Genomic DNA, 25,590 nt, shown 5'->3' with positions numbered 1-25,590 from the left:
TCTACCCAGAAGAAATAATAACAGAAGATTCTTCCACATACCCAAACACAAAGAGGTCAATTTAGATTTAGATTTTTTAACATGTCTTTATTGCTTAAGGACATTTGGCGAGATAGCCATAACATAAACCTCATGTCCAGCATTACTTGGCAACACATTTCCCAGCTGGAAAGAAAATAAATTGGATTTTTTTTCTTTGTGCTAATGCCACGTTTTTTGGATGCTATTTTGGAAACTAATCAAGAGGTGGCTGCTCAGCATGCCTCTTCATTCTTGATGGCTTTTTAGTGCAAAAGAGCCAGCAGCAACTTTCTGAAGTCCCCAGAGGTATCCGATCGGACAGCTTCAGCTAACGACTTCTTGTACATTTGTTGGAACTTCTCTTGTATTGCTGGCAGGTCACTCTAAGGAGACACCAAGAACCTCTTTAGAAGCACGGGATGTACTTTGAGTGATATGCCCTGCCTCTACTGGGACCCCTGGGATCTAATCTAAAGCCCATCGCACCCAGTGGGAGGAGGAGAGGAGAAAGCAGATCTAAAAAATCTTGGGAGGACTTTCAGCTTAACTTTTGGATTTGAGGTAAGCCCATGTCTGATGGTGTGGTGAGGGGATGCTAGCTGCAAAGAGGGGTACGGGCCTGTGTGGAGAGCTGTGCTGGGGTGACCAGGGCCATCTCTGCCCGGTGCTCAGCAGTGCTGTGAAGGCATAGCCTTGGGACCAGACAAACTCAAACGGGTTGCTGAGACCTCCTGAGGCTGCTCCATGGTGGCAAGCAAGGACAAAGGCACTTCCAGGACTGTGGCTAAAAGAGAGTTTTGTTCCACCCACAGAAGTAATTTTCTGGTTGCTACAGGGGGAGAATTAAATGCCTTGTCTCAAGCTTTCCCGTGAAAAGGCACCCGTTGATCTGATCTCTATCACTTTGGGTTGTAAATGTTACCATGATTGGACCACGGCTTAAGAGAGAGACTACCCTGGAGCCTAATTTCTCGCACTGCAGACCATAGAGAAATATGCTCTTCTCTCTGTGAACGACTCCTCCTCTTTGTCAAGACTGAAACAGTCCTGGGGTTACAACCTACACAGCTTACAAGGAAGGAAGACTTAAAGACTGTGTTTAAGATCTCAAATGCCTCGTGTAGTTTTGTGCTTTTTAAAATGGCAATTATCTTCTTTGGCTCTTTATTTGTCTTCCCTCCTTCCCATCTGTTTTTCCCATCTGGAATCAGAGAGAATTTGCAACATATGTTTATAAACAATTCTCAATTTGGGAACTGCTGCTTTATCATTACTTAACTAGGGGTTTACTTTTACACATCCTAACGGGGCCAGACCTCCCTGTGGGTTAGTTTTAACCAGGTATAGTTGACTCCACTTGAAATTGCCTGCATGCTTTCTGGTTTAGTTCTTTTGAAAACTAAATAGATGCAATATTGAAAGAGCGTGACCACCAATGTTGTTGAGCTGAAGTGGGTTGACTGAGCACATGATCCACCAGGACTCACTCCATATCCTCTACATTTATATTTCTCCCACAGCTGATGTGAGGTATTACAGGTCACAGGGTTCCCTACCTCAGCCCTGGTCACAAGGATGCGGATCAAGGTCTTTTCGTCAGTCCCACCTCCTTTCATTGAGTTATGCAGAAGTGTAGCGAAGTAACCTGGGCAGTCTTTGGCACAGCTCACTAGAGAGAACAGGAAGAGATTTCATTATACTTGTATCTTGACATTTTGCAATACACCTTCAAGGAGAAGGAAATAAACAAGGAAGAAATAAAGGAAACTCTCTAGGGTTTACGCTCAGACTTGTGAGCTAGTGGGGCTTTCATTCTGTGACTGGTCTCCTATCAGTATGCAAGGAGAAGTCTTGGAGGTTGAATGGGATGTACAGTTCTCCACTGGGAAAGCATGTCACACCGTGAATTATCAGCATGAGCACTCTGCCATTCCACAGTGAAAATGAAATTGAGGAGAATGAACATTTGCCCCTCTGGGGTTCCTTTTTCCCCGTCTATTCCGATGCTCACTCCGCAGCTCACAAGAACAAGATTTGGGAGAGCCCAGACCCAGATGGATAACAGCTATACCAGCAAGTTAACCAGAGCCAGGGCACAGGCTTAAACACCAGTCACAGTCATCCCCAGTGCTAAATTGCTGTTGAGGTCACTGTACATTTTTGTGGTGGCTGGATAGCACACTTCTGATGATGCCCAGGCATCCACTGGAAGCTACCAACAGCCATGGCCTCAGGGGCAGCTTTGAGGTGAGCAATCTGTGTTAGAGGGCAAAAAATTTAGCTGCGTGGAGAGGAGCTGTGTTTAGCAAATTTTATTTCTAATACCAAGGAGTCCAAATTGCTACTGAAAACTGTCTCTTCTCTTCCTGGCTCACTTTAGGGCTATCTTGATGGCTGCTGCCAGGCTATACACAGACACCCAAAAACCAATGTCAGATGATGGCAAGAACTAGAAAAGACAGCTGTTGACACCTTTTTTTTTTTTTTTTTTTTTTTCTTTACCAAGAGTGAGATAAGCCTTCTCCAGATCTCCAGATGTTTCACTTTTAATGGATTCTTCTATATCCTTCCCACACACCTATGAGGACAACAAAAAGGAGCTATAAGAGCTGCTGTCTGTACATGTAATCCCACTGTCATAAAATCAGCATCAGATTTAGGATCCAATGGCAAAAAAACAGTTCAGATCCTTTAGAGCCTTTCCCAGGGAGTAATTCAAGGCCAAATGAAGTTCTCTTCTGGTGCAAGTGCTCACAGGTCCACTAAGAAGAGAAGAAGGTCCATGGAGCCAGGTAAAGGTGCAGTGGTTAAGAGATGGATAACCTACATCAAGCAGTTGCACTGCTATCTGAGGGCTTCTAGGACAAAGAAGATGCAGCTTCTTTTTGAGTGACCCCTAGTCAGGAGAAACTGCTTGAGCTTCCCCTAATCCCTCTATCAAAGGCTCTGGATGGCTCTCACACAAATATGATAATTTTTGGAGCTTTCCCAGCTCTATGAAGTTTTGTTACTTATTGTCTTTGGCTTCCCAGGGAAAGTTTACAAGCACTGCAGTTGTTCCTAAGTTTTGGTATTATTCTGTAGGAAAGGGAAAAAACAGACTGACACTTCAAAACAGAGTTGATCCTGATTTATGAACTCCACGAACCTCAAAGGCTTTTACTTTGCTCTGTTTTGTCTGTCAGGATGGCCCCGCGTGGAAGACTTAAGTGGACTTTTAGGTCAGAGCTGGGAGACCATGTGTACAAAGCTACCCTTGTAGGGTACCTTGTAGCTCTATTTAGGCTTTATTAATATATATCATATAATATATAATATGTAATATACAATATATAATAGATAACATATAATAGATAATAGATGAATAGGCTCTATTTAACTTTCCAACTGCAGAGGGGGACTGAAGTCTGCACAGCTCTTATCTTGATGCACTTCTGCTTAAGTACAGCCAGGCAGGATGTGGTGGATCGGTTTGGGCAACCTGATCTGCTTGGCTTTCGGAATCAAAAAGCCAAGGTAGCTTGGCTATCGGAGCATTTAACTGAACCCCCAGGGTTTGAGCCACTCCAAGGGAGAGAGCCTCAGTCAGCGACTGGGTTTGTCCTCCTGCCAACAACAAACCAAAACTTGGATGAAGCTGCCAACATTTTTCCAGCTATGGGCTCCTTATTATGCTGACGCTGAAATATGGCCTTGACTGGAGCTTTTTTCATCTTCAGTGCCTAGGGTTACAGTTTTCTGGTGAACTCAGAGTTATTCTAGGGAATTTCAGGACTGTGAGCCAGAGGCTGGAGGGGGGACCTTCTCCTGAGAATAAATGTCACTGCTGAGCTTCCACCTCACTGTCAGGAGAAGGACCTTGAATCTCCCATTGCTTTGACTTTCTCAGGCCATTTCCAGGTGAGGCATCTCAGTGGGGGTCACCTCCAGGCCCAGGCATGTGTAAAATGTCCCTGGTGGGTGACACAGGGAGAAGTACCAAACGGCCAGGATCCCGCTGCCTACTTTGCCTTATGTTCGGAGACAGAGAGTGCAGCAAAGTACCTGCACAGGCTGTCTGCCCAGCGTGGGCAGAAAGGAAGAGGCTGTAGATGTGCCTCTGCCCAGCCACAATGAGCGTGTGAAGCAGTGGGATCTGGAGGAGAGACCTTGCCAGGCTCTGCCTTGGAGAAATAGAGGAAAAGACTAGAAAAGCAAAACTCTGCTTCAGGGCAGGAGTTTTTAAACCTGTCCCTTTGCTGGTTCTCCTGCAGGAGTGGGGACACCCACCATCGTGCAGCTATGGGAGGGAAATGACACTATGACATTTATTTGGCTGGATGTTTTGTAGATTATGAAGGGGAATAGGTTCTTCAGCAGCAGCAAATATAGCTTTTATCCCCTATTTCCGTAAGATCAGGATCCAGATGAATAAGAATGTTTTCCGAGATTCTTAAAGCACTGAAGAAGTTTTAAAATGGCAAAGAAAGGATGGCCTGGTCTACATGTTGTTGTAGGGTCTGCAAACTCATGCCAGGCCCTATGCGACCCACATCGCAGAAGAGAATAACTCACCTTTTGGTACGCTTGAAAAGTAGCTCTCAGCTGACTGTAGCTTCTCTTTGCTAAGACCACGTTGAAAGCCAGCTCCTCTGTTCCCCAGCGGCCTTCTCCTGCCTGAAAGATTACATGTTATTTTTTCGGAACACTTGTTTATTTGTCTTTACTGTTAAAGACAAAAAGTCAGCCAGAGCTCTTGATCCACCAAGCTCCAGCCTGTGCCCCCCTTGCTCACCTTCCACTGCCGTGGCCCCTGTGCATGGTGTGTTTAGCCACCCCCAAGGCAGCACGGGGCAAATGAGGATTTCTCCACAATTGCACTTACTTTGTACAGATCTGTGGCATCTTGCTCAGCGAGCTCTGCATTGACCTGTTGGGTCTCGTCTCGGGTTGCCTAGAGAAAAAAGGACATGACCGTGAAAAAACCAGACCAAGCGCAGGTTAGGTTTCATAGTGGAAAGGAAGGTGGTCAGCCCGTGGCCCTCACAAATATTTTGGTTATAGTTTTGCTGCCATCTGCTGACAGATGTCTCGTAACGGGGCACGGTGGGACTTGGTGGTGCAGCTTTGGATGGTCTGTTCACGTTTACTACAGCCTCTGGTTTTGCTGACTTCAGCCTGGATGGTGGGGTTTATCTCCCACGTTTCTTTGCTATGTGCTGGGACCCTGATGAGATTGTAACCCTGATGCCTCTGGAACAGGAAGGGACTCTCAGGGGTGGGCAGCTGCACAGCATTAGACCATACCCTGCAGCAGGGTGACCCGCTGGTCCCCCTTGTCCCCAGACTCTTTGCCATACTCCCTGCTCCCTGCTCCTGCTCCCTCCCCCAGCCAGCATGTGTCCAGAGCAGAAAACAAAATCAGAGGAAAACCTGATCTGAGTTTGGAGTTACGCTTGCTTTGAGGAGGGCTGGACTAGAGTAGCTCCAGAGATCCCTTCCCACCTGGCTTCTTCTTTGGTTCTGCTTTCTGCCACTTTTTGCTGCTATTTTTCCACTGGTGGCAAGTGGTTGCATGCGTGGCCAGAAGCTGGGGTGGGAATGGGGCTGAGATCTGCAGGCAGAGCTGGGGCAAGATGGCCCCAACATGGCCTTGGGCTTTCACCCCTTGAGGGCTGAGCTGCTGGGTACGTACAGCACCCTGGGCTCAAACCACAAACTGGTTTATCTGTTATACAGCTACTGCAAAATGGCTCCCAGTACTGAAGTACTGATGGTTTTCATCGTGCTGGATATGCCCTGATAACTGCAAGACATCTTCCTGGCTAACCTATATACTCTGACCATTCACTAACACTGTAATTCCTGGTAGAAATTATGAAGGACTAATCTATGAAAAAAAAATCTATGAATAATATGTATTTGCCACTCCTGAAAATATACCCTAAGTGGTTGAAGAGCTGTGACAATGCTTTCCAGAATGGGAATCTAACTGTGATGTATTTAGTGATGTGACTGTTAGGTCTTCAAAGCGTCTTCTGTTTATTTAATCTTGTAATTTCTCAGGGCTGTCTGACCAGACTGGCTACCATGCTGCATTTCTAGGTGTGATCTGACTCTTCTTAGTTATGAATATATATATTCATAAATGTCTTTATGAAAATATTAATTTTCTTCTTTATTTCATGCAGGTGGTTCAAAATAAAGTGTGTTCTAATGGAAAATATGCATTTTTGGTGAATGGAAAATAAATAGAACAGCAATCTCTTTCTTTATTGTTCTGGATCTATCTGAACTGTAAAATCCTCAGCTGAGATGGAAATTAGATTTTGTTGGTTTGGGGCAGAATTCAGCATAATGTAACCATGCCCTTGAATGGGTATTCTAGCCATTACCATGGCATAAATAATGATAAAACAATGCTATTGTCTTCAAAGTATCAGAATTTATAAAATTACTTCTGATTTTAGAAATTAAAATTGTATATATTAAAAGGCTATAGATATAGAAGGCTCTTATACTGAAGAATGCCTTTTGCTTATGATGATTACCTCATTATTATATCACATATTGTAATTACTTTATTATAAATACAAGCTAATATTTATTATGATTACTCAGGGTAGAGAAAACTAAATACTTCAGTCAGGCAACTGCATAAAAGGAAAGCCCCCACCAGCCTTACCTCGAGCACAGTGACTAATATCTTCTGTAGGGAGCCACTTGTGTCACTTTTAACATCAGACTCTAGATCCCTATCAAAGACTATGGAGAAAAAAGAAAAAAAATCCGTGAGGGTTCGCACAGTGATAAAGGTTTTAAATGAAGGCATTTGAAAGACAATACTACTTACGCCGTTTATATGCCTCCTTTATGTTTACAATTTCCTAGGCAAATAAATAAAATAAATAAATAAGGAAAAAACACTTAGAAATAATAAATACAAATTAAATTAGTTAATAAATAAACAAGCAAACAACCCCCCAGTAAGTCAGTGCCATGACCGTGTTTGCATGAGGTGTAGCAGGCGTGGGGATGGGAGAAGCTGAATTCCCATTCCCCGCCGGTGCTGGGACCCAGTGTGGTGCAGACCCACAACTCAAACCCATCCCTGTTCAGGACAGCATTTCAAGGGATGCCTGACTCATGCAGGCATCCCTTTGGTTTCACTTGTTTTTTAGTGTTAGCTAAAGGGCCTTTTGAAGAGGATCTCATTCCCATAGCTGGTGGGAGCCACCTCTGAACAGTCAGAGCAGTGCCAAAGCTGCCTCTAACAGGCACCCGGGGATTTCTCTTCATCAGCGCTACGAAGGAAGAAATTTGAATTCTATTGCTCTTAACTCCTCCAAGAGTTTCAGCCCTGGTATGGCACGCTGCAACCAAAGACAACAAGCATTTCAGCTGTGGGAGCTGGTCTGATCCCTCCTCCTCCTCCTCCCGGGGGGCGGGGGGGGAATGCTCCTGGCTAGCTCTTTGCCCTGCTACCTAAGGAAGGTCATGCACGGCGTCCCAACCTTATTGTTTCGTGTGCAGAGAATCTCAATCAGCAGCGACTCATCCGTCCCAGCACCCTTCATCGCCTTCTGAAGCTCCCGGGCCTCATACTCGCAGGGCAGGTCCAGCAGAGCCAGCACAGCCATTTCGAAATTCCCACTCAAGTCTCCCTTCAGGTCCTCTACCAGATCCTGAGGGGAGAGTTGGAAGGGTTAATGCAAAAGCTGAGGTTAGATTAGAGGGTTTCTTAATTTGTTTCAGGGAATTTCACAATTTCAAAGCTTCTTCTGTACCAGAAAGGGACAAAAACATAAAAAAGACTTTAAATACGTAGACTTCTTTTTTGCAAAATAAATTCCCTAAAAATTTTTGTTTGGGATTGAATGAAATGATTGTCCCATCTTCAAATACCAGCTCATATCAGTCCAGTTTTGACTCTTGTTTAAATAAATGCAAACTAGTGTTTTTAAAAACTTAACAGGAGGAGTCTTTACACTGAAACTTCCTGCTTCGAGCTGCAACAGAAGGGATCAAACTTATTAAACTTCTCTTCTTACTGGAAAAACCAACAAATTTTTACAAAGTGCTTTGGTGCCAAGCAGTCAGCATTTTTTCCAACAACAACAACAAAAAAATAATAATAAAAAAATCAACCTTCTGATCTACTTAATTCAAAACGTAGTAAGACCCTGGAGTATGTACACTGGAAGGCTGCCTGCTGATAATCCATTTGAAGCCCTACCTCCAGTTAACATTTCCTGTAGCATGGGAAGCACTTGACAAGTTCAGAACAACAAAGCCCAGCTCTAAATCTATTGTTCTTAAATACCCTCTTACACAACCCCGAGTGAACACTCAGTTTATTCGAGCCAGATTGACATGGGTGTTGGAGCAGTTTCCGCACGTGTGCCACGAGCCTTGCTGCTGCCTGGAGCAGCGACAGAGCGAAACGGCACAGCTTGCAGCTCCTTCCCGAGGGATTCAGGCTTCCCAAGCAAGCAAGAAGGGTTGCTACGTGCCATTGTGACCGGGTTGTCTCGCGGCACTTGCTCATTTCTAATGACTATTTTTCTTTATCCTCATTGTAGAACTAAATTAATAGTATTTACGTAACCAAAATCTTTATCATGCTTGCTGTAAGTTCTACTTACAGAAGGATTTCAGGTTCAGTGCTGCCTGTCTTATTAATATTCATTAATGACTAATGAGCAAGCAGACCTTAAGAAAATACCAATGTAATGATAAGCTCTGAAGGAGTCCGCTTTGCACCTAAATAATATATTGGAAGATTTATTTTTCTTACATGCAAAATCATTAAGGCAGTCTACGTTTCCTCCTCCAGAAATCAAGTCCCCAGTGAGACTTCTTAGTTTTACAAGGTGTATTCTACTTCATCGCTGGAAGAAATCAATACTACATCTACTAAACTCAACAAAAATATCATGATATAAGATCAAACAGTTCCTCTGAATTTGCATCTGGTCTAAGAGGGATTCTGACTTAAAATTTCCCTTTTACATCAATTCCTTTTTCTGAATGTGCTGAAGATGAACACAAGCTGAAATATTTTTTTTATTTCAGTTATGAATTATTTTCTAGCTCTCCCAGCTTTGATTAAAATGCTCTGATCTGGTTGAGGCTGAACTCAAGAAGACTCTGAGGCTAAGATTAGAAATATAATCTGTATTTTAGGAGATAAAATAAATTGCTGAATAACTGGTGTCCTCCTGAAATCCACTGTGCCCTTGTTCTTTTCAGACGTAGAGGCCTGTAGGCTATATTTCTAGCAGGCATGCAGTTTGAAACAGGGGCCATTTATATTGAAATACCTTATTATACAGAGTTTTGTACTTCTGTTTTATTTGTTGTCTCTGCTCTGATGTTCGACTCGACAAGACTTCAATAATTTTCTTTTCATTGGTTCCTGTAAAAGAAGTTGCACATAGCAATTACTTAATCATGGATCTAATGCAAAGGATAGAAAATGTGATGTCTAAAGAGAAAAAAATTGCTATACGTATATCCCCACTGATGCCAACTTTATGATTTGTAGCACCTAAGGTTCTTTTGCGGATATATTTATTTGTAATCAGCTACAATGATCAGACCATAATATAAAAGTTCACCATCCCGTGCCACTCAGATTTTACCAGGGCAACTCATTCTTCTGTTTGAGAAGGTCAGGCACTGCTCCCAAAATCAGGGTTATGCCAGCACCAGCAGGCTGACATACACGTTTTTGGTAGCAACGCTTGTTTGAGTAGTCCTGAGGGATCACCCACCAGCTTGTGCACTAAGTGCACAAACACTTGTGCCGGCACAACAGGACAAACAGCGTGGGGTGAGAGGCTGGGGCAGGTGAGGATGTGTTTAAAACAGCTTCATTATCCCACCGCCTGAATGTACAGCCCGTACAAAATGGGTTGTTCCTTGTGCTAAGCGGAGTCAGGAAGAGGAGCAGGAACTGGCCTTTATGGTCTGAGTCTCTGCTGATGCCGTTGTGCTTGGCAAAAGTAAGTGAGAGTGAAGGGGGAGCATGGGGTGCCCCGGTGACAGGCACCACAGCAGCTGCATCTCCCGGGAACCCGCAGGAGAACTGCACACGGAGCACACTCCATAGGAAAGCCCTTGGGCAGCTTGGAGCTGTAACTTATGCAATGGATGGAAGCAGCTTTCTAAAGGCGATGGCTTTGTTCTTGTACTTTTCTTGCTGTCAGCCTTATAAACAGATGTTTGCACTAAATAAAGCTGCTGGAAGGCATTTGTTATGTTTGTGGAACAGGACCACAGTGATGTTACTTGGATGCCCAAAAGACACTTTAGAGTAGCTATTGCATTCACACACGTGCCCTAGTACCCTTCCACGCAAGGGCCAGCAGCCTGCCTCAGGCATTATTTTTTCAAGACAAGTATTGAAATGGGGAATGTGTATCAGGAGAGACCTATGACCCTGCATGTGATGGGCATTGCCAAAATGCCTGCGGTGCATAAAGGGTTTAGATGGCAGAGCAAAGGCATCCATGCCAGGTCTGCTGATGCATGCATGTCATGCTGGTGGACGCTGCCCCATGCTCTCCTTGTGCTCTTCCATCTGTTGCATCCACATACTGGGCTTTGTGCTGTGCCTCATCACAGGTTCTTGGGAGCAGGGACCAACAAGGCCTTCCAAGGAGCTACCAGTACAAAGGATAAAAATACAAATGATATTGGCATTCAGCAGCAGCTGATGCATTTTCATCCCTGCCCATCACCACCAAGTACATACAGGGCAAGTTTAAGGCATCTGGTCCAATTTTTCCTGCTTAGAATAGAGGCAGAAGGCACGGTCCAATTTCAGAAGAAAAAGCTACCTTTTCTCCTATCTGGCAATGAGGGGTTAAACTGTCAGTAGGAGAGTCCTCTGGGGAACTCTCTTGAGGGGGCTGAGTTGATAGGATAGGAACAGTTCCTAAAATTCAGCACATAAGTAGCTGATTCTGAATGTCAGCGCTATACCAGGAAGAAATGTTTAAATACATGTTTACTGTGCAAATACCTGGAGTGAATTAATAACTTATTGCTCTTGTGTGCTGCCTGGCTGCTCTCCCTCTGCTGGACATTGTCACTTCCATGGACCTGAGGATCCCATGAACACTGTGCATTCCTCGTTCCTGCCAGTGCACAGTCAGCCAGCTTACTTCAAACTACCTTAGAAGATGGTGGGGGGCAGTATTTTTGGTTAAGAATCACTGATGCAGATTGAAGGCACTGTATATTCCTTTCAGCTGATGGAGCTGCAGTGGGCTTTGATGAACATTTGGAGGTGGTGATGTTTTTTACTGGTCCTTGAAGGCCTGAGAAAGGACATATAACCATGACCTTAGTCTGACTGGAATAGCTGGACCCCATGACTGTCATATCAGTCTTGGTAGCTTGATGTTCCTATCGCAGGGAGCAAATATCATGTTTATCCCAATCCCCTGGAGCCAAGCAACTAACAAACTTGACCTTACCAGTTTTTGAGAAACAAGCTGGCTTCCCTTCACATTTATCTTATTCATATAAAACTTTGTGGGTGTGCATATTCTTTGAGTCAGTGACAGAAAGCATAAAGATTACCTGAAACTTGTTGGAACAGCTGTTTTGCCCTAAGTTTATGTATACGTCTTTCTAATATTGAAATGTCCTTTGTATAAAACCCAGGAGGTTTCTTACCTGCTCCTTTGCAGGCGCTATGTAGTTTCTTGGCATCTTGGTCTGCATCAAAACCATGATGATGGCGTTTATTGGTTGACTAGGAAAACAGGCACATGGGAAACAATTTTGCATTAGTCTCACTGAACGACAGCAGTCTGGGTCAGGTTCTTGCTTGATCTTTGTTCTCACCATCTAAACCATTCACTGGTTTAAGAGAAGTTCACACTGGGCTTTGCTGAAATACTGTTTCTATCACTAGGGCGCCTAGAATGGATCCACAAATAGCTGTCACCACATGACACACAGTGCCAATCCTATATAACATTGTTCTGCCAGTTCAGGCTTATTCAAATAATTTAAATGTAGTAACTCCATACTAGGCACCTTCATGGAGATGTAATATTATTTGTTTGTACTGCTAATAACAGGCCAATATAAATGCCTTAATCAGATGCGTACAGAACCAGGCTCTGTCTCTGCAGTACGTTTGTTAGATAGGAACTTTTACAATCCCAATCAGCTGAATAAAAACTGGTCCTGCAAACCTTTCTTGCGGCGATGCATTCCTGCAAACAAGATAATTGGACATACATAATGTGATAAAGCTGGTGCATTTTATATTTTGGCAAAATACTACATGTGGTTGCCTTGAGCTAAATCCATGGGGGATAATAACTCAAAGTCCACAGCCACAACAAAAGTTTACAGCCTGACATATCAATGTAAACAGTGGCTACTAATTTGGCAAGCTGTGAATCACAAGGTCTGAAATGCTGGTACATCCTCTATTCTGCTGTTTCTCGGACAAGGATAGAAGTATCTGAGACCAGGAGGTCAGCAACATTCACAACACCTGTAATCAGAATCATGAATCAGATCTTTTAAAAGCCTAAGCTCTAAAAGAATACCTGAAAATAGGTCTTAGGCTCCTAAATCAAGTAGAGCTGTATCCACAGCATGGACTTGGGGGGTCTAAGTGGGCACCGCAGGTACTTTGGCATTTCCATTCAAATAGCAACATGTCGATCAGGCTAGTTGCTTTGCAGGGCTGCCAAGCACTGGCACCACCACTGTTAATTAAGGTGTTAACTTAATTGTTACACTGTTAACTCCAGGGCATGGCACTCTGCTTTCCACTAAATTAAGTGTTGTGACACCCCAGAGTATGGCAGTCTACTATTAAGCCCTTTTGAAAATGCCACCAGCCTACTGAAGAGCAGAAGAGGCTAAAAGGCTGATTAATCTCCTTGTCTTTGGGGATAGCACAGGGCAGAGATGATTCCTGAAATACAGGAGGTACAGGATTGTTCTGCTTGTGGGATAAAAATAATTTAGCCATACAGCTGTGGGCCATGCTCTGCCATGCATCCATCTGGCCGGAGAACAACCTTTTTATTTACATGTATAGCTACAACCTGGAAGTTTGTTGGTATTCTTCAGAAGTTTCATGCTGTGATTCACTGGTGGAAGAGCTACATCTCTGGACAAAGGAGTCCTCTGTCAAGAGCCAAAGGGTCTTTTCTCAAGGAGAAAACCCAAATCCAGTCCCTACACTGCTTTACCGATGCACCTTTGTGACAGACTGAAGACCATTTAGGTACCTGGCTTTTCTCATGCAGTTAGCAGCTAGGGTACAACTTATTGCTAATGGTAGCTGCATGTAGTGCAGCCAGCTCACTGAAACTGGAAGTTATTTTGACAACAATAGCAATTAGTAAGGTACAATAACACAATAATTCCTCTTGGTCTCTACAGCACAAGGTAACACTTTCATTGCCATATCAATATCACAAATGTTGCTTGTAAATGCGTAACCTACTGTATGCTCTGACACAAACACACTTCTCTAAACCTTTCAAACAAGGTGGAAATAGATGCATATAAGTAACTAATATTTTCTAGTGGGAGATTTTATTTAATTATCTTCAGATGTCCCAGAACTTTTGTCAAAAAGGAAAGGTGAAAGTACAAAGTTAGGAAACCGAGGCACTGATCACTGTCTTTATCCAAAATGAATTGCATTCACTTTTTTCTATTATGATAGGGTGTATGTGCTTCTCCTTTGATGGAATCATGTACAAAAGAAAGCTTTTTTGCACAACATGCTTGAAAATTAAGCAGCTTTAATTTCTTTCTTCTTTTCTGACTGCTACATCCTCATTTTCATTCCTGTGAGAATAAAATTCACCTCTGTTCTCTGTAACACCAAAGCAAACGACAGCTAACCAGACTCGGTGATGAGCGTGGGGGAACGGAATAATGGGATCCCACAATACCATGGAGGTTTATTCTGGATATACAGACCCAGGATGCAAATGCTGCACGCATAAAGGGCCTCTGCTGGAGAGTCATACGGGCACAGTGTTGCCACAAGGAGCATGGTCTAGGTGCTGCTCAGTGCGTGGCGGATTCAATGAACATCATGGTGTAGCATTCAGGAGTATGCTTTGCTGCCTGCTCAGCTGAGCGTGTCCTGCAGACAGCAGCTTGTGGTGCCAGTATAGTTTTCCCCTCTCAATAATACCAAATTTAACATGCAAAATGTTTTCAGACACTTCAGTCCATACTTTAACGTAGGATTGGTAGTGCTGTCAGTTAGGACTATGTTGCATAATGCACTCCTAATTACTTCTTGCATCTGTATCACGCACCCTGGAGCAATCCCAAAAGACAGCATAAGATGGAGAGACAGTATCTCTGCCTTTCCCCTGATGCATGTGGAATGCTCTTAGTTGGAACGGGGTACAATATCTGAATGGAGTACATGATGGTGGCATTAAGATGTCATTTTGGCTCTATAGCGTTAATATGCTTTTCAGATGATGTTCATGCCACTAGTATGGTTGATCCTGCTGTCTTTGTTAGGCAGCCGGTACGGAAGTTGTTCTAGGGTTGTTTGCAAAACATTTCTTTGTGAGGGTGAGGACCAGGGAAACAGCTGAAAAATCAGCCAAAAAAGGGACAATTCTGGAGCACAAAATCCAGATAGAAATGCTAACATATCAAATGCATAGATTTGACTACTTTGTAGTATCCAAGTGCTATTCTAACTTGCAACTTACTATAGCCCCCAAATTGGCTCCAACAATGAGTTGAGAACTGTTACTCCACATTCATTTCCTCATGACCTGGGACAGAAGATGTACTGGTGAGGAGTGAGAGGAAAAAGGCTTTGTCTGGCATTTGCCCCCACTTTTCAATCATTCAGCCTGGACAGAAACACCTACACAAACACCCAAAAGCAAGAAGCTGGTTTGCCTTGCCCACCAGCAGTGCTGGGCTGTGGGTATCACTCTCGTCATGTTAATGCTGCCGCCTCTGCAGCTCCCACCGCCTCAACCCTACCACAGATGCACCGGGTCCCCGTAATGTCATTACAGGACTTTGGGAGAGTGGTTTGCTCCCTTATGCCTTGATGGATGGTCAGTTACACTCAGGTTTTAATGAGTCCCTAACTCCTAGGTGCAACTTGTCGTAGCTGTTGTGTTTGTGTATAGCACAGTTGCAACAGGCAGGAAAATAGTAGCACCGGCGACTGAAATAACATTGTGGATTTATGAGGATTCATAAAGATACGTATTTCTTTTCAAGGGGAAAATCATGCGGGAGAGAAGGAAGGCCTGTTTCTTAATGATGTTCAGGACATGTTTGTTTCAAAGCAGCACTGTTGAGTCAGCTCTGCTAAAGCCTCCATCTACAAATAAATCACTGTAAAACATTAAAAGATGCACCCCGGGGATATCATTCTTATAGTACTGTGTGTAATCCCAGCATCAGCTTTATAGATGGGAAACCTGATACTCTGGGTAAATGACTGTCAAGGCCAACTCCTGAGTTATTTGGAAAGCTCTGGTTAAAATCCACCACTGGCTAGGTCCCAGCCTTGACCTTGCCCACTGATGCAGCCTTTCTGTGCAGGAGAGGGAAAGCTGCAGGTTTGGAGAGGTGGATTTTCCTGTAAGGGATAAATGGCGAAAGAAATGGGTGTTTAATACCATTTGTAAGTTTTAGGCATTTTTATTTTAAAAATATGGGCAGAATCACTTTAATATAGTTCTTGTTTTAGAGTTAGGTTCTAAGTTTAATTTGAGTAACTAATGACTTACAAGTGTTACAGCAGTTTAGGTGACAGCATGATGTGCAGTCTGGAACATCAGGTGGACAGATTGCATACAAATGTTGCAGCTGGACATAGGATGTAAGGGAACTTGCTTTCATAAATTAGTCCAGCTCCATCTACTCAGTTACTTCATATTCTTCCACATTTCTCTCCAATACCTCTATATTAATTAGTGTCATCAGAGTTCTGGTGGTAAGAAATCCTCTTTTTAACTTCCAGCCTGGCTGAATTCATGGCCTATGTCTACTTGTTTTTTCTGCCTACAGTGTTCCTTAGCTTGAAGAGTTTTTGCCTCACTTAAGCATATTTTAAACAACAATCATTTCCTCTTGCAGCTTTGGCTAGAATTGCCACAGACTTATTTTTGTTACACTGTATAGATTATAACTCATCTAAAACTAACACTTCTACATTGTTGTGAAGCACAGAAAGCAGTTTTTTCCTGCTGTAAATTAAATTTGACTTTAAGGAGATGTAAGATAAATTTATGGTTGAAGATGGTTTGCAATGCTTATAGCAGCATTTGGAGACTGTTCTTTGCTAGTTCAGCACATGGAGCCCTTACGGTGCACAAATAAACAGTTTAACAAAAGGGTTAGCAAAACTAAGAAAGGCATAGTGGCGATGAGGGGTGGGGGTGGGGTGGGGGTGGCAGGGGGAATAAGAGCTCTGGTGGATTCAAGGCATCAGTAGTTAGAATTGGTGGGGTGTTGCAATACATCGCAGACATTTCTGAAGACTAAGTCTAGTCTCTTCCTTGAGCCCAATACAATCAAGCTTGCAGTAGATACAAAGTGCTTATATGTCAGTAGACAAGAAGAGAAGAAACACTACCATGAGCATGCCAGGTAGCTTCCTGTATTGCAAAAGAGAGAGAACGTGCCCTACTTGAAAATAGCGGATAATACAGCTGAGCAATCACAGCTATTTTTCCATTTCCATCATTTCAAGCAGATGGCGCAACCATGCTCAGGAACAGAGGTTTCTGGAGGAGTACTGTCAAAACAACAGAAAGGGTAGCTGCTCGGGATGCTGCTGACAGTGCTCACCCACTGCAGCTCTCACGCAGATCGATGCTGATAATGTACATTGAGAGATGCAGACACAGACCCTTCTAGCAAGCGCCAGCAGAAGCGTGGCCGCTGACAAGAGCAGGTCTAATAGCTATGGGCAGAGCTCTAGAAAGGGCTGGATTGATCCAGGGATGTTGAGTGCCTGCCCCAGTCTTCATTTTTGCCAGATCCGCTTAATGTGCTTTATTCAGTGCATGCCTAATTTCAAGCTTCTCTTTGGTTGCTGTTTTCATTTTTCTTTGGCTTAACAAAAAAAAAAAAAAATTAAATCTCAAAATGGCTGCACATAGAAAGGGCAGACTGACTCGTGCTCTTGCCAGCACTGACTCCTGCAAATCAGTGTGGTCTGGAATAAAAATTAGGGCTGTATTCAGTTGTCTAAATGTAGGTATCTGTTGCTGTTAGAGATGCCCCAGGGTAAGCTGGCTGCTGCCTGTCAAAAATGAGCAGTGTCCTGTGGGACCTGCCTCCGTCAGCCCGGTGTGGATGTCTCACATATCTGAGAGCATACCAGTGGTTACTGGAGGTAGGCAACAGAATCATGCCACACCTATTTCACCAGTTTCCTTATTCTTCACGTATACGTAATCATGTTCACAAAAATGCATTGAGAAACCCAAGGTTTTAAAAAGAATGACATAAATCAGTTCCATGTGTAACACTCTGAGCTTTCCTTCCTACCAAGCAGGTGAGCGTCAGTTTCCCACAGATTTATATCTCCTGTCTGGCTGATTTTGGTGCCTCTACCACCTACTGCAGCTGAAGCAATTCCTGTGATGGGCAGAGGCATAATGGCCCATCGCTGTATGGATTCTCTGGTGTCTTACAAGGGTTGAGCTCATGCCTCTGTCTTTTGTTCAGCAGACTTCTAATACAGTCTCTCTCTTCTCAAGATTTTCAAGAAATGTAACAGGCACTAAGAACTTTGAGACTAACACCCTGCTGGTAAAATCTGAAAATTGTCCAGTGGCTTCAAATATTTTTAGCTAGGGCAACAGAGAAATACATACAGCAGTGTCATGCATCCAGTTTCTTTAGGAAGCCAAGCCCCAGACAGTCCATAATATCCCAAAGGTGAGCACAGGAATGCCAGAAAAACAGACAGACAAGCCAAAACAATTGAAAACCCATCACAGATAGGAAGCTGTGGAACCTGTTGAGATTTTGCAGTTCTCACTGTGCGCAGTCACTGGGTCATCAGTTCAAAGACCTTTGGGGAGCCTCATCTCCAACTAATGAACCAGTTCTCCAGCTCAGCACTGCCAGAGCTGTCAGGACTGGTTTGGGCAGAGCTGATCTTGCTGTAGGCAAAGGATAAGTGAGCTGACATCTCAAAGTGCCTTCCAGTTCTATTGTTTTCTGTATTTCTCTTTTGTGTGGTGAGGAAAATGCAATTTCTCTGTCTGCCAAGAAATGTCCCAAACCATCTAGTCGCCTTGTTAGCATAATAAATGAAAGGACTGGGGTGTTTATCTCATTAGTTAAATTGTATCTATTATACTAGGATCATGGAAGACAGCTTTTGGCAAATCAGCACCTATGTGATTAATTTTTTATCAACACACATACACTCCAGATTAATTATTTATCCTGGCAGAAGCCTTCAATAAGCTATAACGCAACTGGAATCTAAGGTTAACTAGACTAACAGTACTGGATAGGATAAAAAGAAAGGGCATGTTATCTTAGATCCTGTGGTTTGTGTCTTCTAGTACGTAACACTTTGTGTGCATGACATCCTGTTAGCAGAACAAACGCTGAACTCCCACCCAAAGGGACAGTCTTAATGACAGCCCAAATCTCATTACTCATTTTCAAGCATTTCCATGTGTTAAGAATAAAACACAAGAACAAATATGGGAGTAGGCTGATATATTTCGATTCTGATCTACTTCCAAAGCATGGATTGAAAACATGATGATACATCCCTACTTCATCAATAGTCTGATTTACTGATTTACTAAAACAAAGGTTGCCAGTTATAAAGATATTTTTTTCGCCCTGTTGTAAATGCCTCCTTAGGCCCTTTTGACCTGGGTCAATTTGTGGATCATTGCAGAGGGTATGAGCATAACAAGAACAGTCACAGCCTCCTCCTGCTATATAAGGTATATTATATTTCTATAATAATGTCACCCTATTTGAAACCCATGCATTCCTAATAGAAAATATATCTTCCTGCTTCTACCAGTGAAAAATGCAGCTGAGGCTGGAACGAACACCAACAGAGGGGAGGAGAAGCCATTTCAGAGGTAGCACCCTATCTGCTAGTCAAGCAGCATCCCTCCCTCACCCATGGCAAAGAGCCTGGAGAGATGTATCACACGTCTAAGCTGTGGGCAGGAGAGCTCTCGGTGTCAGCAGGCAGAGGATCGCCCCTCCACTGGGAGCCTTTGGCTTTGCCATGGGATGGATGAGGCTGGCAATGGGGCCCAGCAACCTGTGGCTGCTCTCTGTGGAGGGAAAGCCCTGGGACGCTGGCACAGACCTGCTCTTGGCTGTGTCAGCCAGCCTGCCACAGGGCTGTCAGTGTTCCTGGGGAATAAAAGTGGGATTTGTTCAGAAAGCTCCAGACCATCAATCAGAAAGGGCAGAAAAGCAGATAAAGCCCATTTCATTTCAGTGTATAGGTACTTCCATGAGAAAGACTTCCAAATAATAGAGAGCTCTAATATAATGGAGAAGCAAAAGAAGCAAAGAGCAATTACTGGTAGGCAAGGTCAGGTCTCATCTAATTGGGAAAGGCTGTTCAGGGGTGAGGATATCTGGTCACTGGTGCATGATGCACCATTGCCTATCATCCTTGCATCAAAGCAAGATGTTCTTCTGCAAGCTCTTCTTCAGTGAAATTCAAATAATTGGTCTCAATTATTCAGGTAGGAATTTATGTGAAACGTAAAGCCTTTTAGCATATGGGACAGAGTAGATGGGTGCTAGCATCTAAAAAAAAAACCCAGAAGTGAACAGCAGCAGCATGTTGGAAGTGGGGCAGTGTCACCAAGCACCAGAGTTTGTGCTATGGTAATAAAAAGGTGGGGTTGCTAAACACCTTTTTTGACATATGCCAACCGGCAAAGTGGTACCTTAAGGACTATGTGTCCTTTTGACTGCAAGGTTTCTTCCTCTGCTGTTTTGTAAGATGTACCTGTCATTTTTGTTTGAGCAATTTTCTCAGTAAACCACAACATGTAACTGGAATATTGCCAGATGCCTTCTTGTTGACTGCTCAGAGAATGGTATCAGCATCTCCGAATGCCATCCGCCATCTGCCAGGCAGGCTGTCACTCTCCCAAATCCTTATGGCTGTTTTAGGTCTAACAGCTGCACAACAGCAACATGCGCTGTCGGGCCAGCTTATTGCTGACAGTTTGTTGCTATCAGGAACAAAGCAATTTCTAGATGACTTCATTTATATATATGTATTATATATATAACTACTGGATATTACAATATATGTAAATCATGTAGATTAGATTTCATTACTCAATGGCCTTTGCAATGACTCGGTGACTCTTTCCAACTGAGAGGTGCAAATAACTTTTTCTACAACTGAGACTAAAACTACAGTGATAACAAGATCCTAATAGAATTAGTTGTATTTACTTTTTCCTATTACAAACATGTGGCAACAGTGCAGGTAATTGCTTCTGACAGTTATTTAAACTGGAAAATTAAAACCATCTCTCTCTCTTACTATGCCCCTCCTGTTTCTAAGTGGCTGTTAATGTATCATCTCATACTACCTTATGGCTAAATTTTTATTCACTCAGTTTATTCACACTCATTACGATGACAGAGAAGTTCACGATTAAGAGAAAAAATAAGTTTTGGGGGGGTTCTCTCATGGCTGAATTTTAAACTGTCTGGCTTTAATGTGTCCAAACCTTCCTGTGGCTGATGGAACTCCTTAACGCAGATTGCTTTGAAGATCAAGAGCTGGCTACCGGTGGAAATGCCAAAGCTGCAAACCTGCAGCTTTTATTTCTAGAGGGTTCAATCCAGATGCTTAAACACAGACAACCTGGAGATGTGCCAGAGCACCCAGCACCTGCACGGGGCTGGCAGAGGTGACACAGGGCTGACAGGAACCTGACTCCCCTGGTGTTGCAGCTGAAGCCAAGGCAGCAAAGGATGCTAGGATTCTCCAGAGACACCACGCCTCTGTTTAGTCATGAGTCATGCCTCACATCACTTCCTTTTAATACTTAATGGCTTTCTTCCCCTAGGACAAACCTGAAATTTCAAGTCTGGAATAATTCTCTTTATGCTGGGGGTGGACTTGACTACTTTAGTTTTATTGACCTTAATGCCTGGTTGGCAAACACTTTGTATGCTGGGCCATTAGGGGTAATGATAGCTAAAATGATTGGAAACTGCCATATTCTGCCTCTTTTTTCAGCTGAGATACCAAATCTCTGTCTTGCATGCTGATACAGAGACAGCTAAAATGTTCTTCTGTCTTACTAAAAATTTTACACTCATTACGTCAATTAAGACTTGCGATGAGTACTGGTAAGTTAACATGGGTGGAACTGAAATAAATTCTTGCGATGCCAGCATGAAAGTTAACATGACTTAAGTACACCTATGCAGGGCTGAAATACATGAACACAATCTTTGGAAACATGATGATGACTCTTTCATGTATTTTAAAGCTCAATTATTTTAAAAGAGAAGAACCTGAAGGATGTTGCACCCCGTCAGGGAAGCCCCAAGATTACACACTTCTCCCCTTGGTTCATTTTAAAACATTCCTCTGCAAGATGCATTATCCGAACACCAACCATACATACATAGACACATAGAAGGGCTGTTACTATACAGACATTACCTGTTTAGTGTCTGACAGCCAACTGTGTCTACTGAACTTGGAGACTTCTGTGTCAGACTCTTTTCCACCTCACAGGGTGGAGGAAGTCTTGGGATACTCCCTGGTCAGCTGAGTCACCTACAGCAGCAGTAATCAGTCTATTGCTTCTGTTAGTAGTCACAGTTAACAATAGAGGCAGAGTAATTTTTCTAGATAGTAACAACAGAACTTGATAGAATATGCTAAAACTGTTGTATACAAAGAAGAGCTTTAGAGACCAAGTATTTTGGAATTTTTTTATGTTTTTGCAAAACATAGATGTTTGACCTATTTACATTATGTAAAACATAAATGGAATGACCCTTTGATGCTTCAGATGGATTATTTTTTTTTTGCCACAAATGCATCATACATTTTTCATGGGTAGATGCTTGTTAACATCTACCATGGCTGCACTCACAGGACAGACCTAAAAGGAAAAGCAAATATCCTGGATAAAAAGGGACCATGGAAGTGAAAAGAATTTGCCACAGTTCTTCCCCATTGTTGGGTGGCTGAACAAGAAAGTATCTCTGTCTCCTGCTGACTGTGGGCTTACGGCCAGGGACTGAACAAGAATCGACTGTCCCTGAATATTGGTCTGTCAGGGGAAGCAACAAATAGCTATTGTTGAGCTTTGTCATGAGATAATAAAATCATGCTGTGGTAAGTAGTACTTGTACTAAGGGAACATTTCTACAAGGATAGAAATGTCCATAGGCAACACAGAGGTCCTCGTGATGTTTGTGAGCTTATGCCCAAGAGGACTCCTCAGGCAGGTATGTTCTCCATGTTATACTTACTTTTTTACCTTCAGGTTCCCCAACCATCTGGCTCACAACAACCTGCCACCCCCTTCTCACATTACAGAGTCTTCCCTGGCAGAAGGTTTGGGCTGCTTTACAATCAGAAGATGAAACTCAAGGACATCCCAGAGAACCTCAAAAAGTGGTTTAAATTACAAACACAGAACTTGCCCACCCACTAGATTAATTCAGGTCACAAACATCACAGAGAACACCGGAATAATGCACAAAGAGTCGTCTTGGATTCTTGAGAGACAGAAGGTAAAAAACCAATTACACAATTTCACAAAAGTCAAAATCCATCAAACTTTTCAAACCAGCATACCATCAGAACCATTGCTGCTTTTCCCAAACTGCCCCCAAAGCACCTTGCTTACAGCAGAGCAGCTATTCAGATTTTCAGGTGGATTTATTCCACTTCTGGTGATTTTGAAGACAGCAGCAGTACAGATAAGCTTGATGCAAGGCCGCAAACAGAGAAAGTAACTAGCGACTTTAAATCTCTAAGGATGTGCAGTCAAAAACTTTGTTTGATTGTAGAAAAAGGGACTGGATCGAGTTCGGAGAGAAAAAAGCATGTGGAAATATGCAGATTTGGAGCTGTAACGTTGCATGGGGTGCAGATCTTGACTGGGAGTTTGGTTTCTAAGACAAAAGTACACTTTAGGGCTAGTTAGAAATTTTTTGCTGAAAGCGTATTTTTTCAGTAAAATTTGGTACTTTTGATCAAATTAACATGTTCAGCAACATATTAATTTTGATAAAAGCTCCATTCTAAAATGAGACATTTTGATATAGCTGAAAAGTTCCATTTTAACATCCATGTAATGGAACCTTTCTTTGAACAATGCTTAGCTTTCAGTGAAAACTTCATTTAATCATGACATTTTAAAAAAATATAATTAAAACCTAAATCCATTTAACCAAATAAAATATCTCATTTGACACAGATGATTCATTCTATATTTCTCCTAGCAGAATTTGGGCTATTCAAAAATTTTTCACTTCTGAAATTTCAAAGCAGATAAGATTTTGGAAAGATGCAGCATTCAACAGAACGAAACAACCCAGTTTTACCCAGCTTTCTAGTGCTGAGATGGACCTCAAAGGTGGAGTTGCCTTTGTGCACTGCAGTGCCTCCCAAAGCCACCACAAACCACAGCAACAGGTGCTGCAAGACCACGGTGCCCCTTTCATCCTTCGTAAATAAAGTGCTTACTGGCTCATCTGCTGACAAACTGGTAGTCCCTATGGCTGGTTTCCGTATATCCTCTGTGAGTCTGTAAGACTTGCTCTGGAGGTTTAAAAAACACAAGACGTAAGACACTCATGAACCTACGGTTGCAAAAGAGGAGATTAGGAAAAAGAACAAACTGCAGCTGAAAAGCTTGGTTAAGAACTTAGTATTTTCAAGGCTATTCCAGAAGCGGTTCTCTGATACAGATGTAGGCATTTCTCCAAGATAACTTGTAATTTCTAGGGACAAACAGAATGATGCAATTCCCAGATAAGTCACGGGCTGAATCATGGAATTCTCTTCCAATGTGGGCTCACACCTCTTTCCACTGAAGCTTACAGCCCAGCTCTGGTGTGCTGCACCTACATCCAGGGTGTAGTATGGACCAGTGTGGAGCTCATACAACTGCTAAACCTGCCTGAGATGCAGTGCTGTGATCTCTCTTGCCACAGACAGAAGTCAGCTGGCTAGCTTAAACCTAAATTGCATATGCCTGCTCTACACTGCATTCAGTGAACTGCCCAGTGAAAGGCTCTCCAGGGTCAGGACCCTCAGGAGGTGCCTGCTGACAACCCTGCAATGTGTGCTTATGTGGACACGTGGGGCTGTGGCAGGAGCCTTCTTAGTCTTGTTCCCTAGGCAAAGACAGGTTGCTGAACTGCTTGCTCCTCTCTCCTTATGCAAGCAGCCAGTCCAATGGTGTGGAGATGGGACCATCCACCCTTCCACAGGGAGACAAAATGCTCCTTGACTTAGTAGCTGGAGCTTTGTGTGAATGGCACAGGCTCTCTTGCTCAATCTGCCAAAGAAAATGTCCTGATGAGCTGGTTCAAAAGCAGCAGATGCTTGGCATCTCTCAAAACCTTGCTGAATTTGAATTAAAAAAATAGTCACATAATAAAATAATATAAATCTTAGAGGAACTAATGCAACATTAGCCTGTATCAGTAAACAAGCTGTCTTCTATTGATATATACTGTGAAACTGCAGGGTTTCACCATTCACTCATGCACTGCTGAATAAATACTGCCTTTTATCCATGAATTTTAAAACTGAGGCTAAAACCCCCCAACTTCTTCAGCACAAGCTACTCAGCTTTCAGAAGGACCAATCACTCGCAGCTACCACACACAAACTTTCGACAATCAGGTTGCTTTGAGGTTAAGTATCTTTATGCAGATTTAGATATTTATTATTAAACACCTAAATGTTAGCCAAAATTGTCTCAGTCAAAACTCATATGGTAAATTGATGTGTAAAACCTGACACCTTTTTTTTTCCTCAGGCCCTTCTGTGAGCACCACATTTTGAGATTCTACTATTACACTACTATTCAGTGATAAACAGCCAGTTTTTGAAAGTGTTGACCTTTGGGACAGGAATTTTTTCATACATCTTTAGGGAATTATTTTAGTGTTCAGAATGTTCCAGTACAAATTTGCTAAACTACTTACATTTAGTTTTCTCCCAACATCCTATACATAATTTCTTTTTCTCAAAATTAAAGCGCTGCCCTTTTTAACTAAGCCGCAATGAGCATTAAAACACTCAGAACCAGTGTGCTACAGTAATAGTTTCATTATTCATGGACTGCAATTAAGCGATGTTACCAGCTACATGCAAGTTTCCCACCCACGCTTAAAGTAGATTTCGAGGTTAAATCTTCATTTGCAGCTGTATTAATGTCATTTAAAGTGAAAATTGTCAAAAATAAAACCAGAAAATTGATGCATTCTTGACAATCCAAATTAAATAACTACTTACATGTGAACTGCCCATTTTTGCTTAGCCTGAGTGTGTAGAAGATGCAACTCTTCTGCACTTCAATAAAGCAA

General features: G+C 42.8%; 1 protein-coding gene across 1 annotated transcript; it reads right to left on the bottom strand.

Annotated features, from left to right (window-relative positions):
• Positions 1-266: 266 nt before the first annotated feature.
• On the bottom strand, positions 267-25,534 carry ANXA13 (annexin A13; the record flags this gene model as incomplete). Its single annotated transcript, XM_080378723.1, has 12 exons — positions 267-404; positions 1,578-1,690; positions 2,524-2,599; positions 4,576-4,677; positions 4,886-4,954; positions 6,686-6,765; positions 6,854-6,887; positions 7,515-7,685; positions 9,324-9,418; positions 11,689-11,767; positions 23,738-23,812; positions 25,520-25,534. 12 exons carry the CDS (start codon positions 25,532-25,534, stop codon positions 285-287), a joined length of 1,029 nt encoding a protein of 342 aa, XP_080234849.1. The 3' UTR covers positions 267-284.
• Between the last annotated feature and the right edge of the window lie 56 nt (positions 25,535-25,590).

This window comes from Falco punctatus (genome assembly GCF_963210335.1).
Source record: "Falco punctatus genome assembly, chromosome: 3".
Taxonomy (NCBI): domain Eukaryota; kingdom Metazoa; phylum Chordata; class Aves; order Falconiformes; family Falconidae; genus Falco; species Falco punctatus.
Note: the sequence above shows the minus strand (reverse complement) of the source record. Positions and strands in the feature narration are given on the sequence as shown.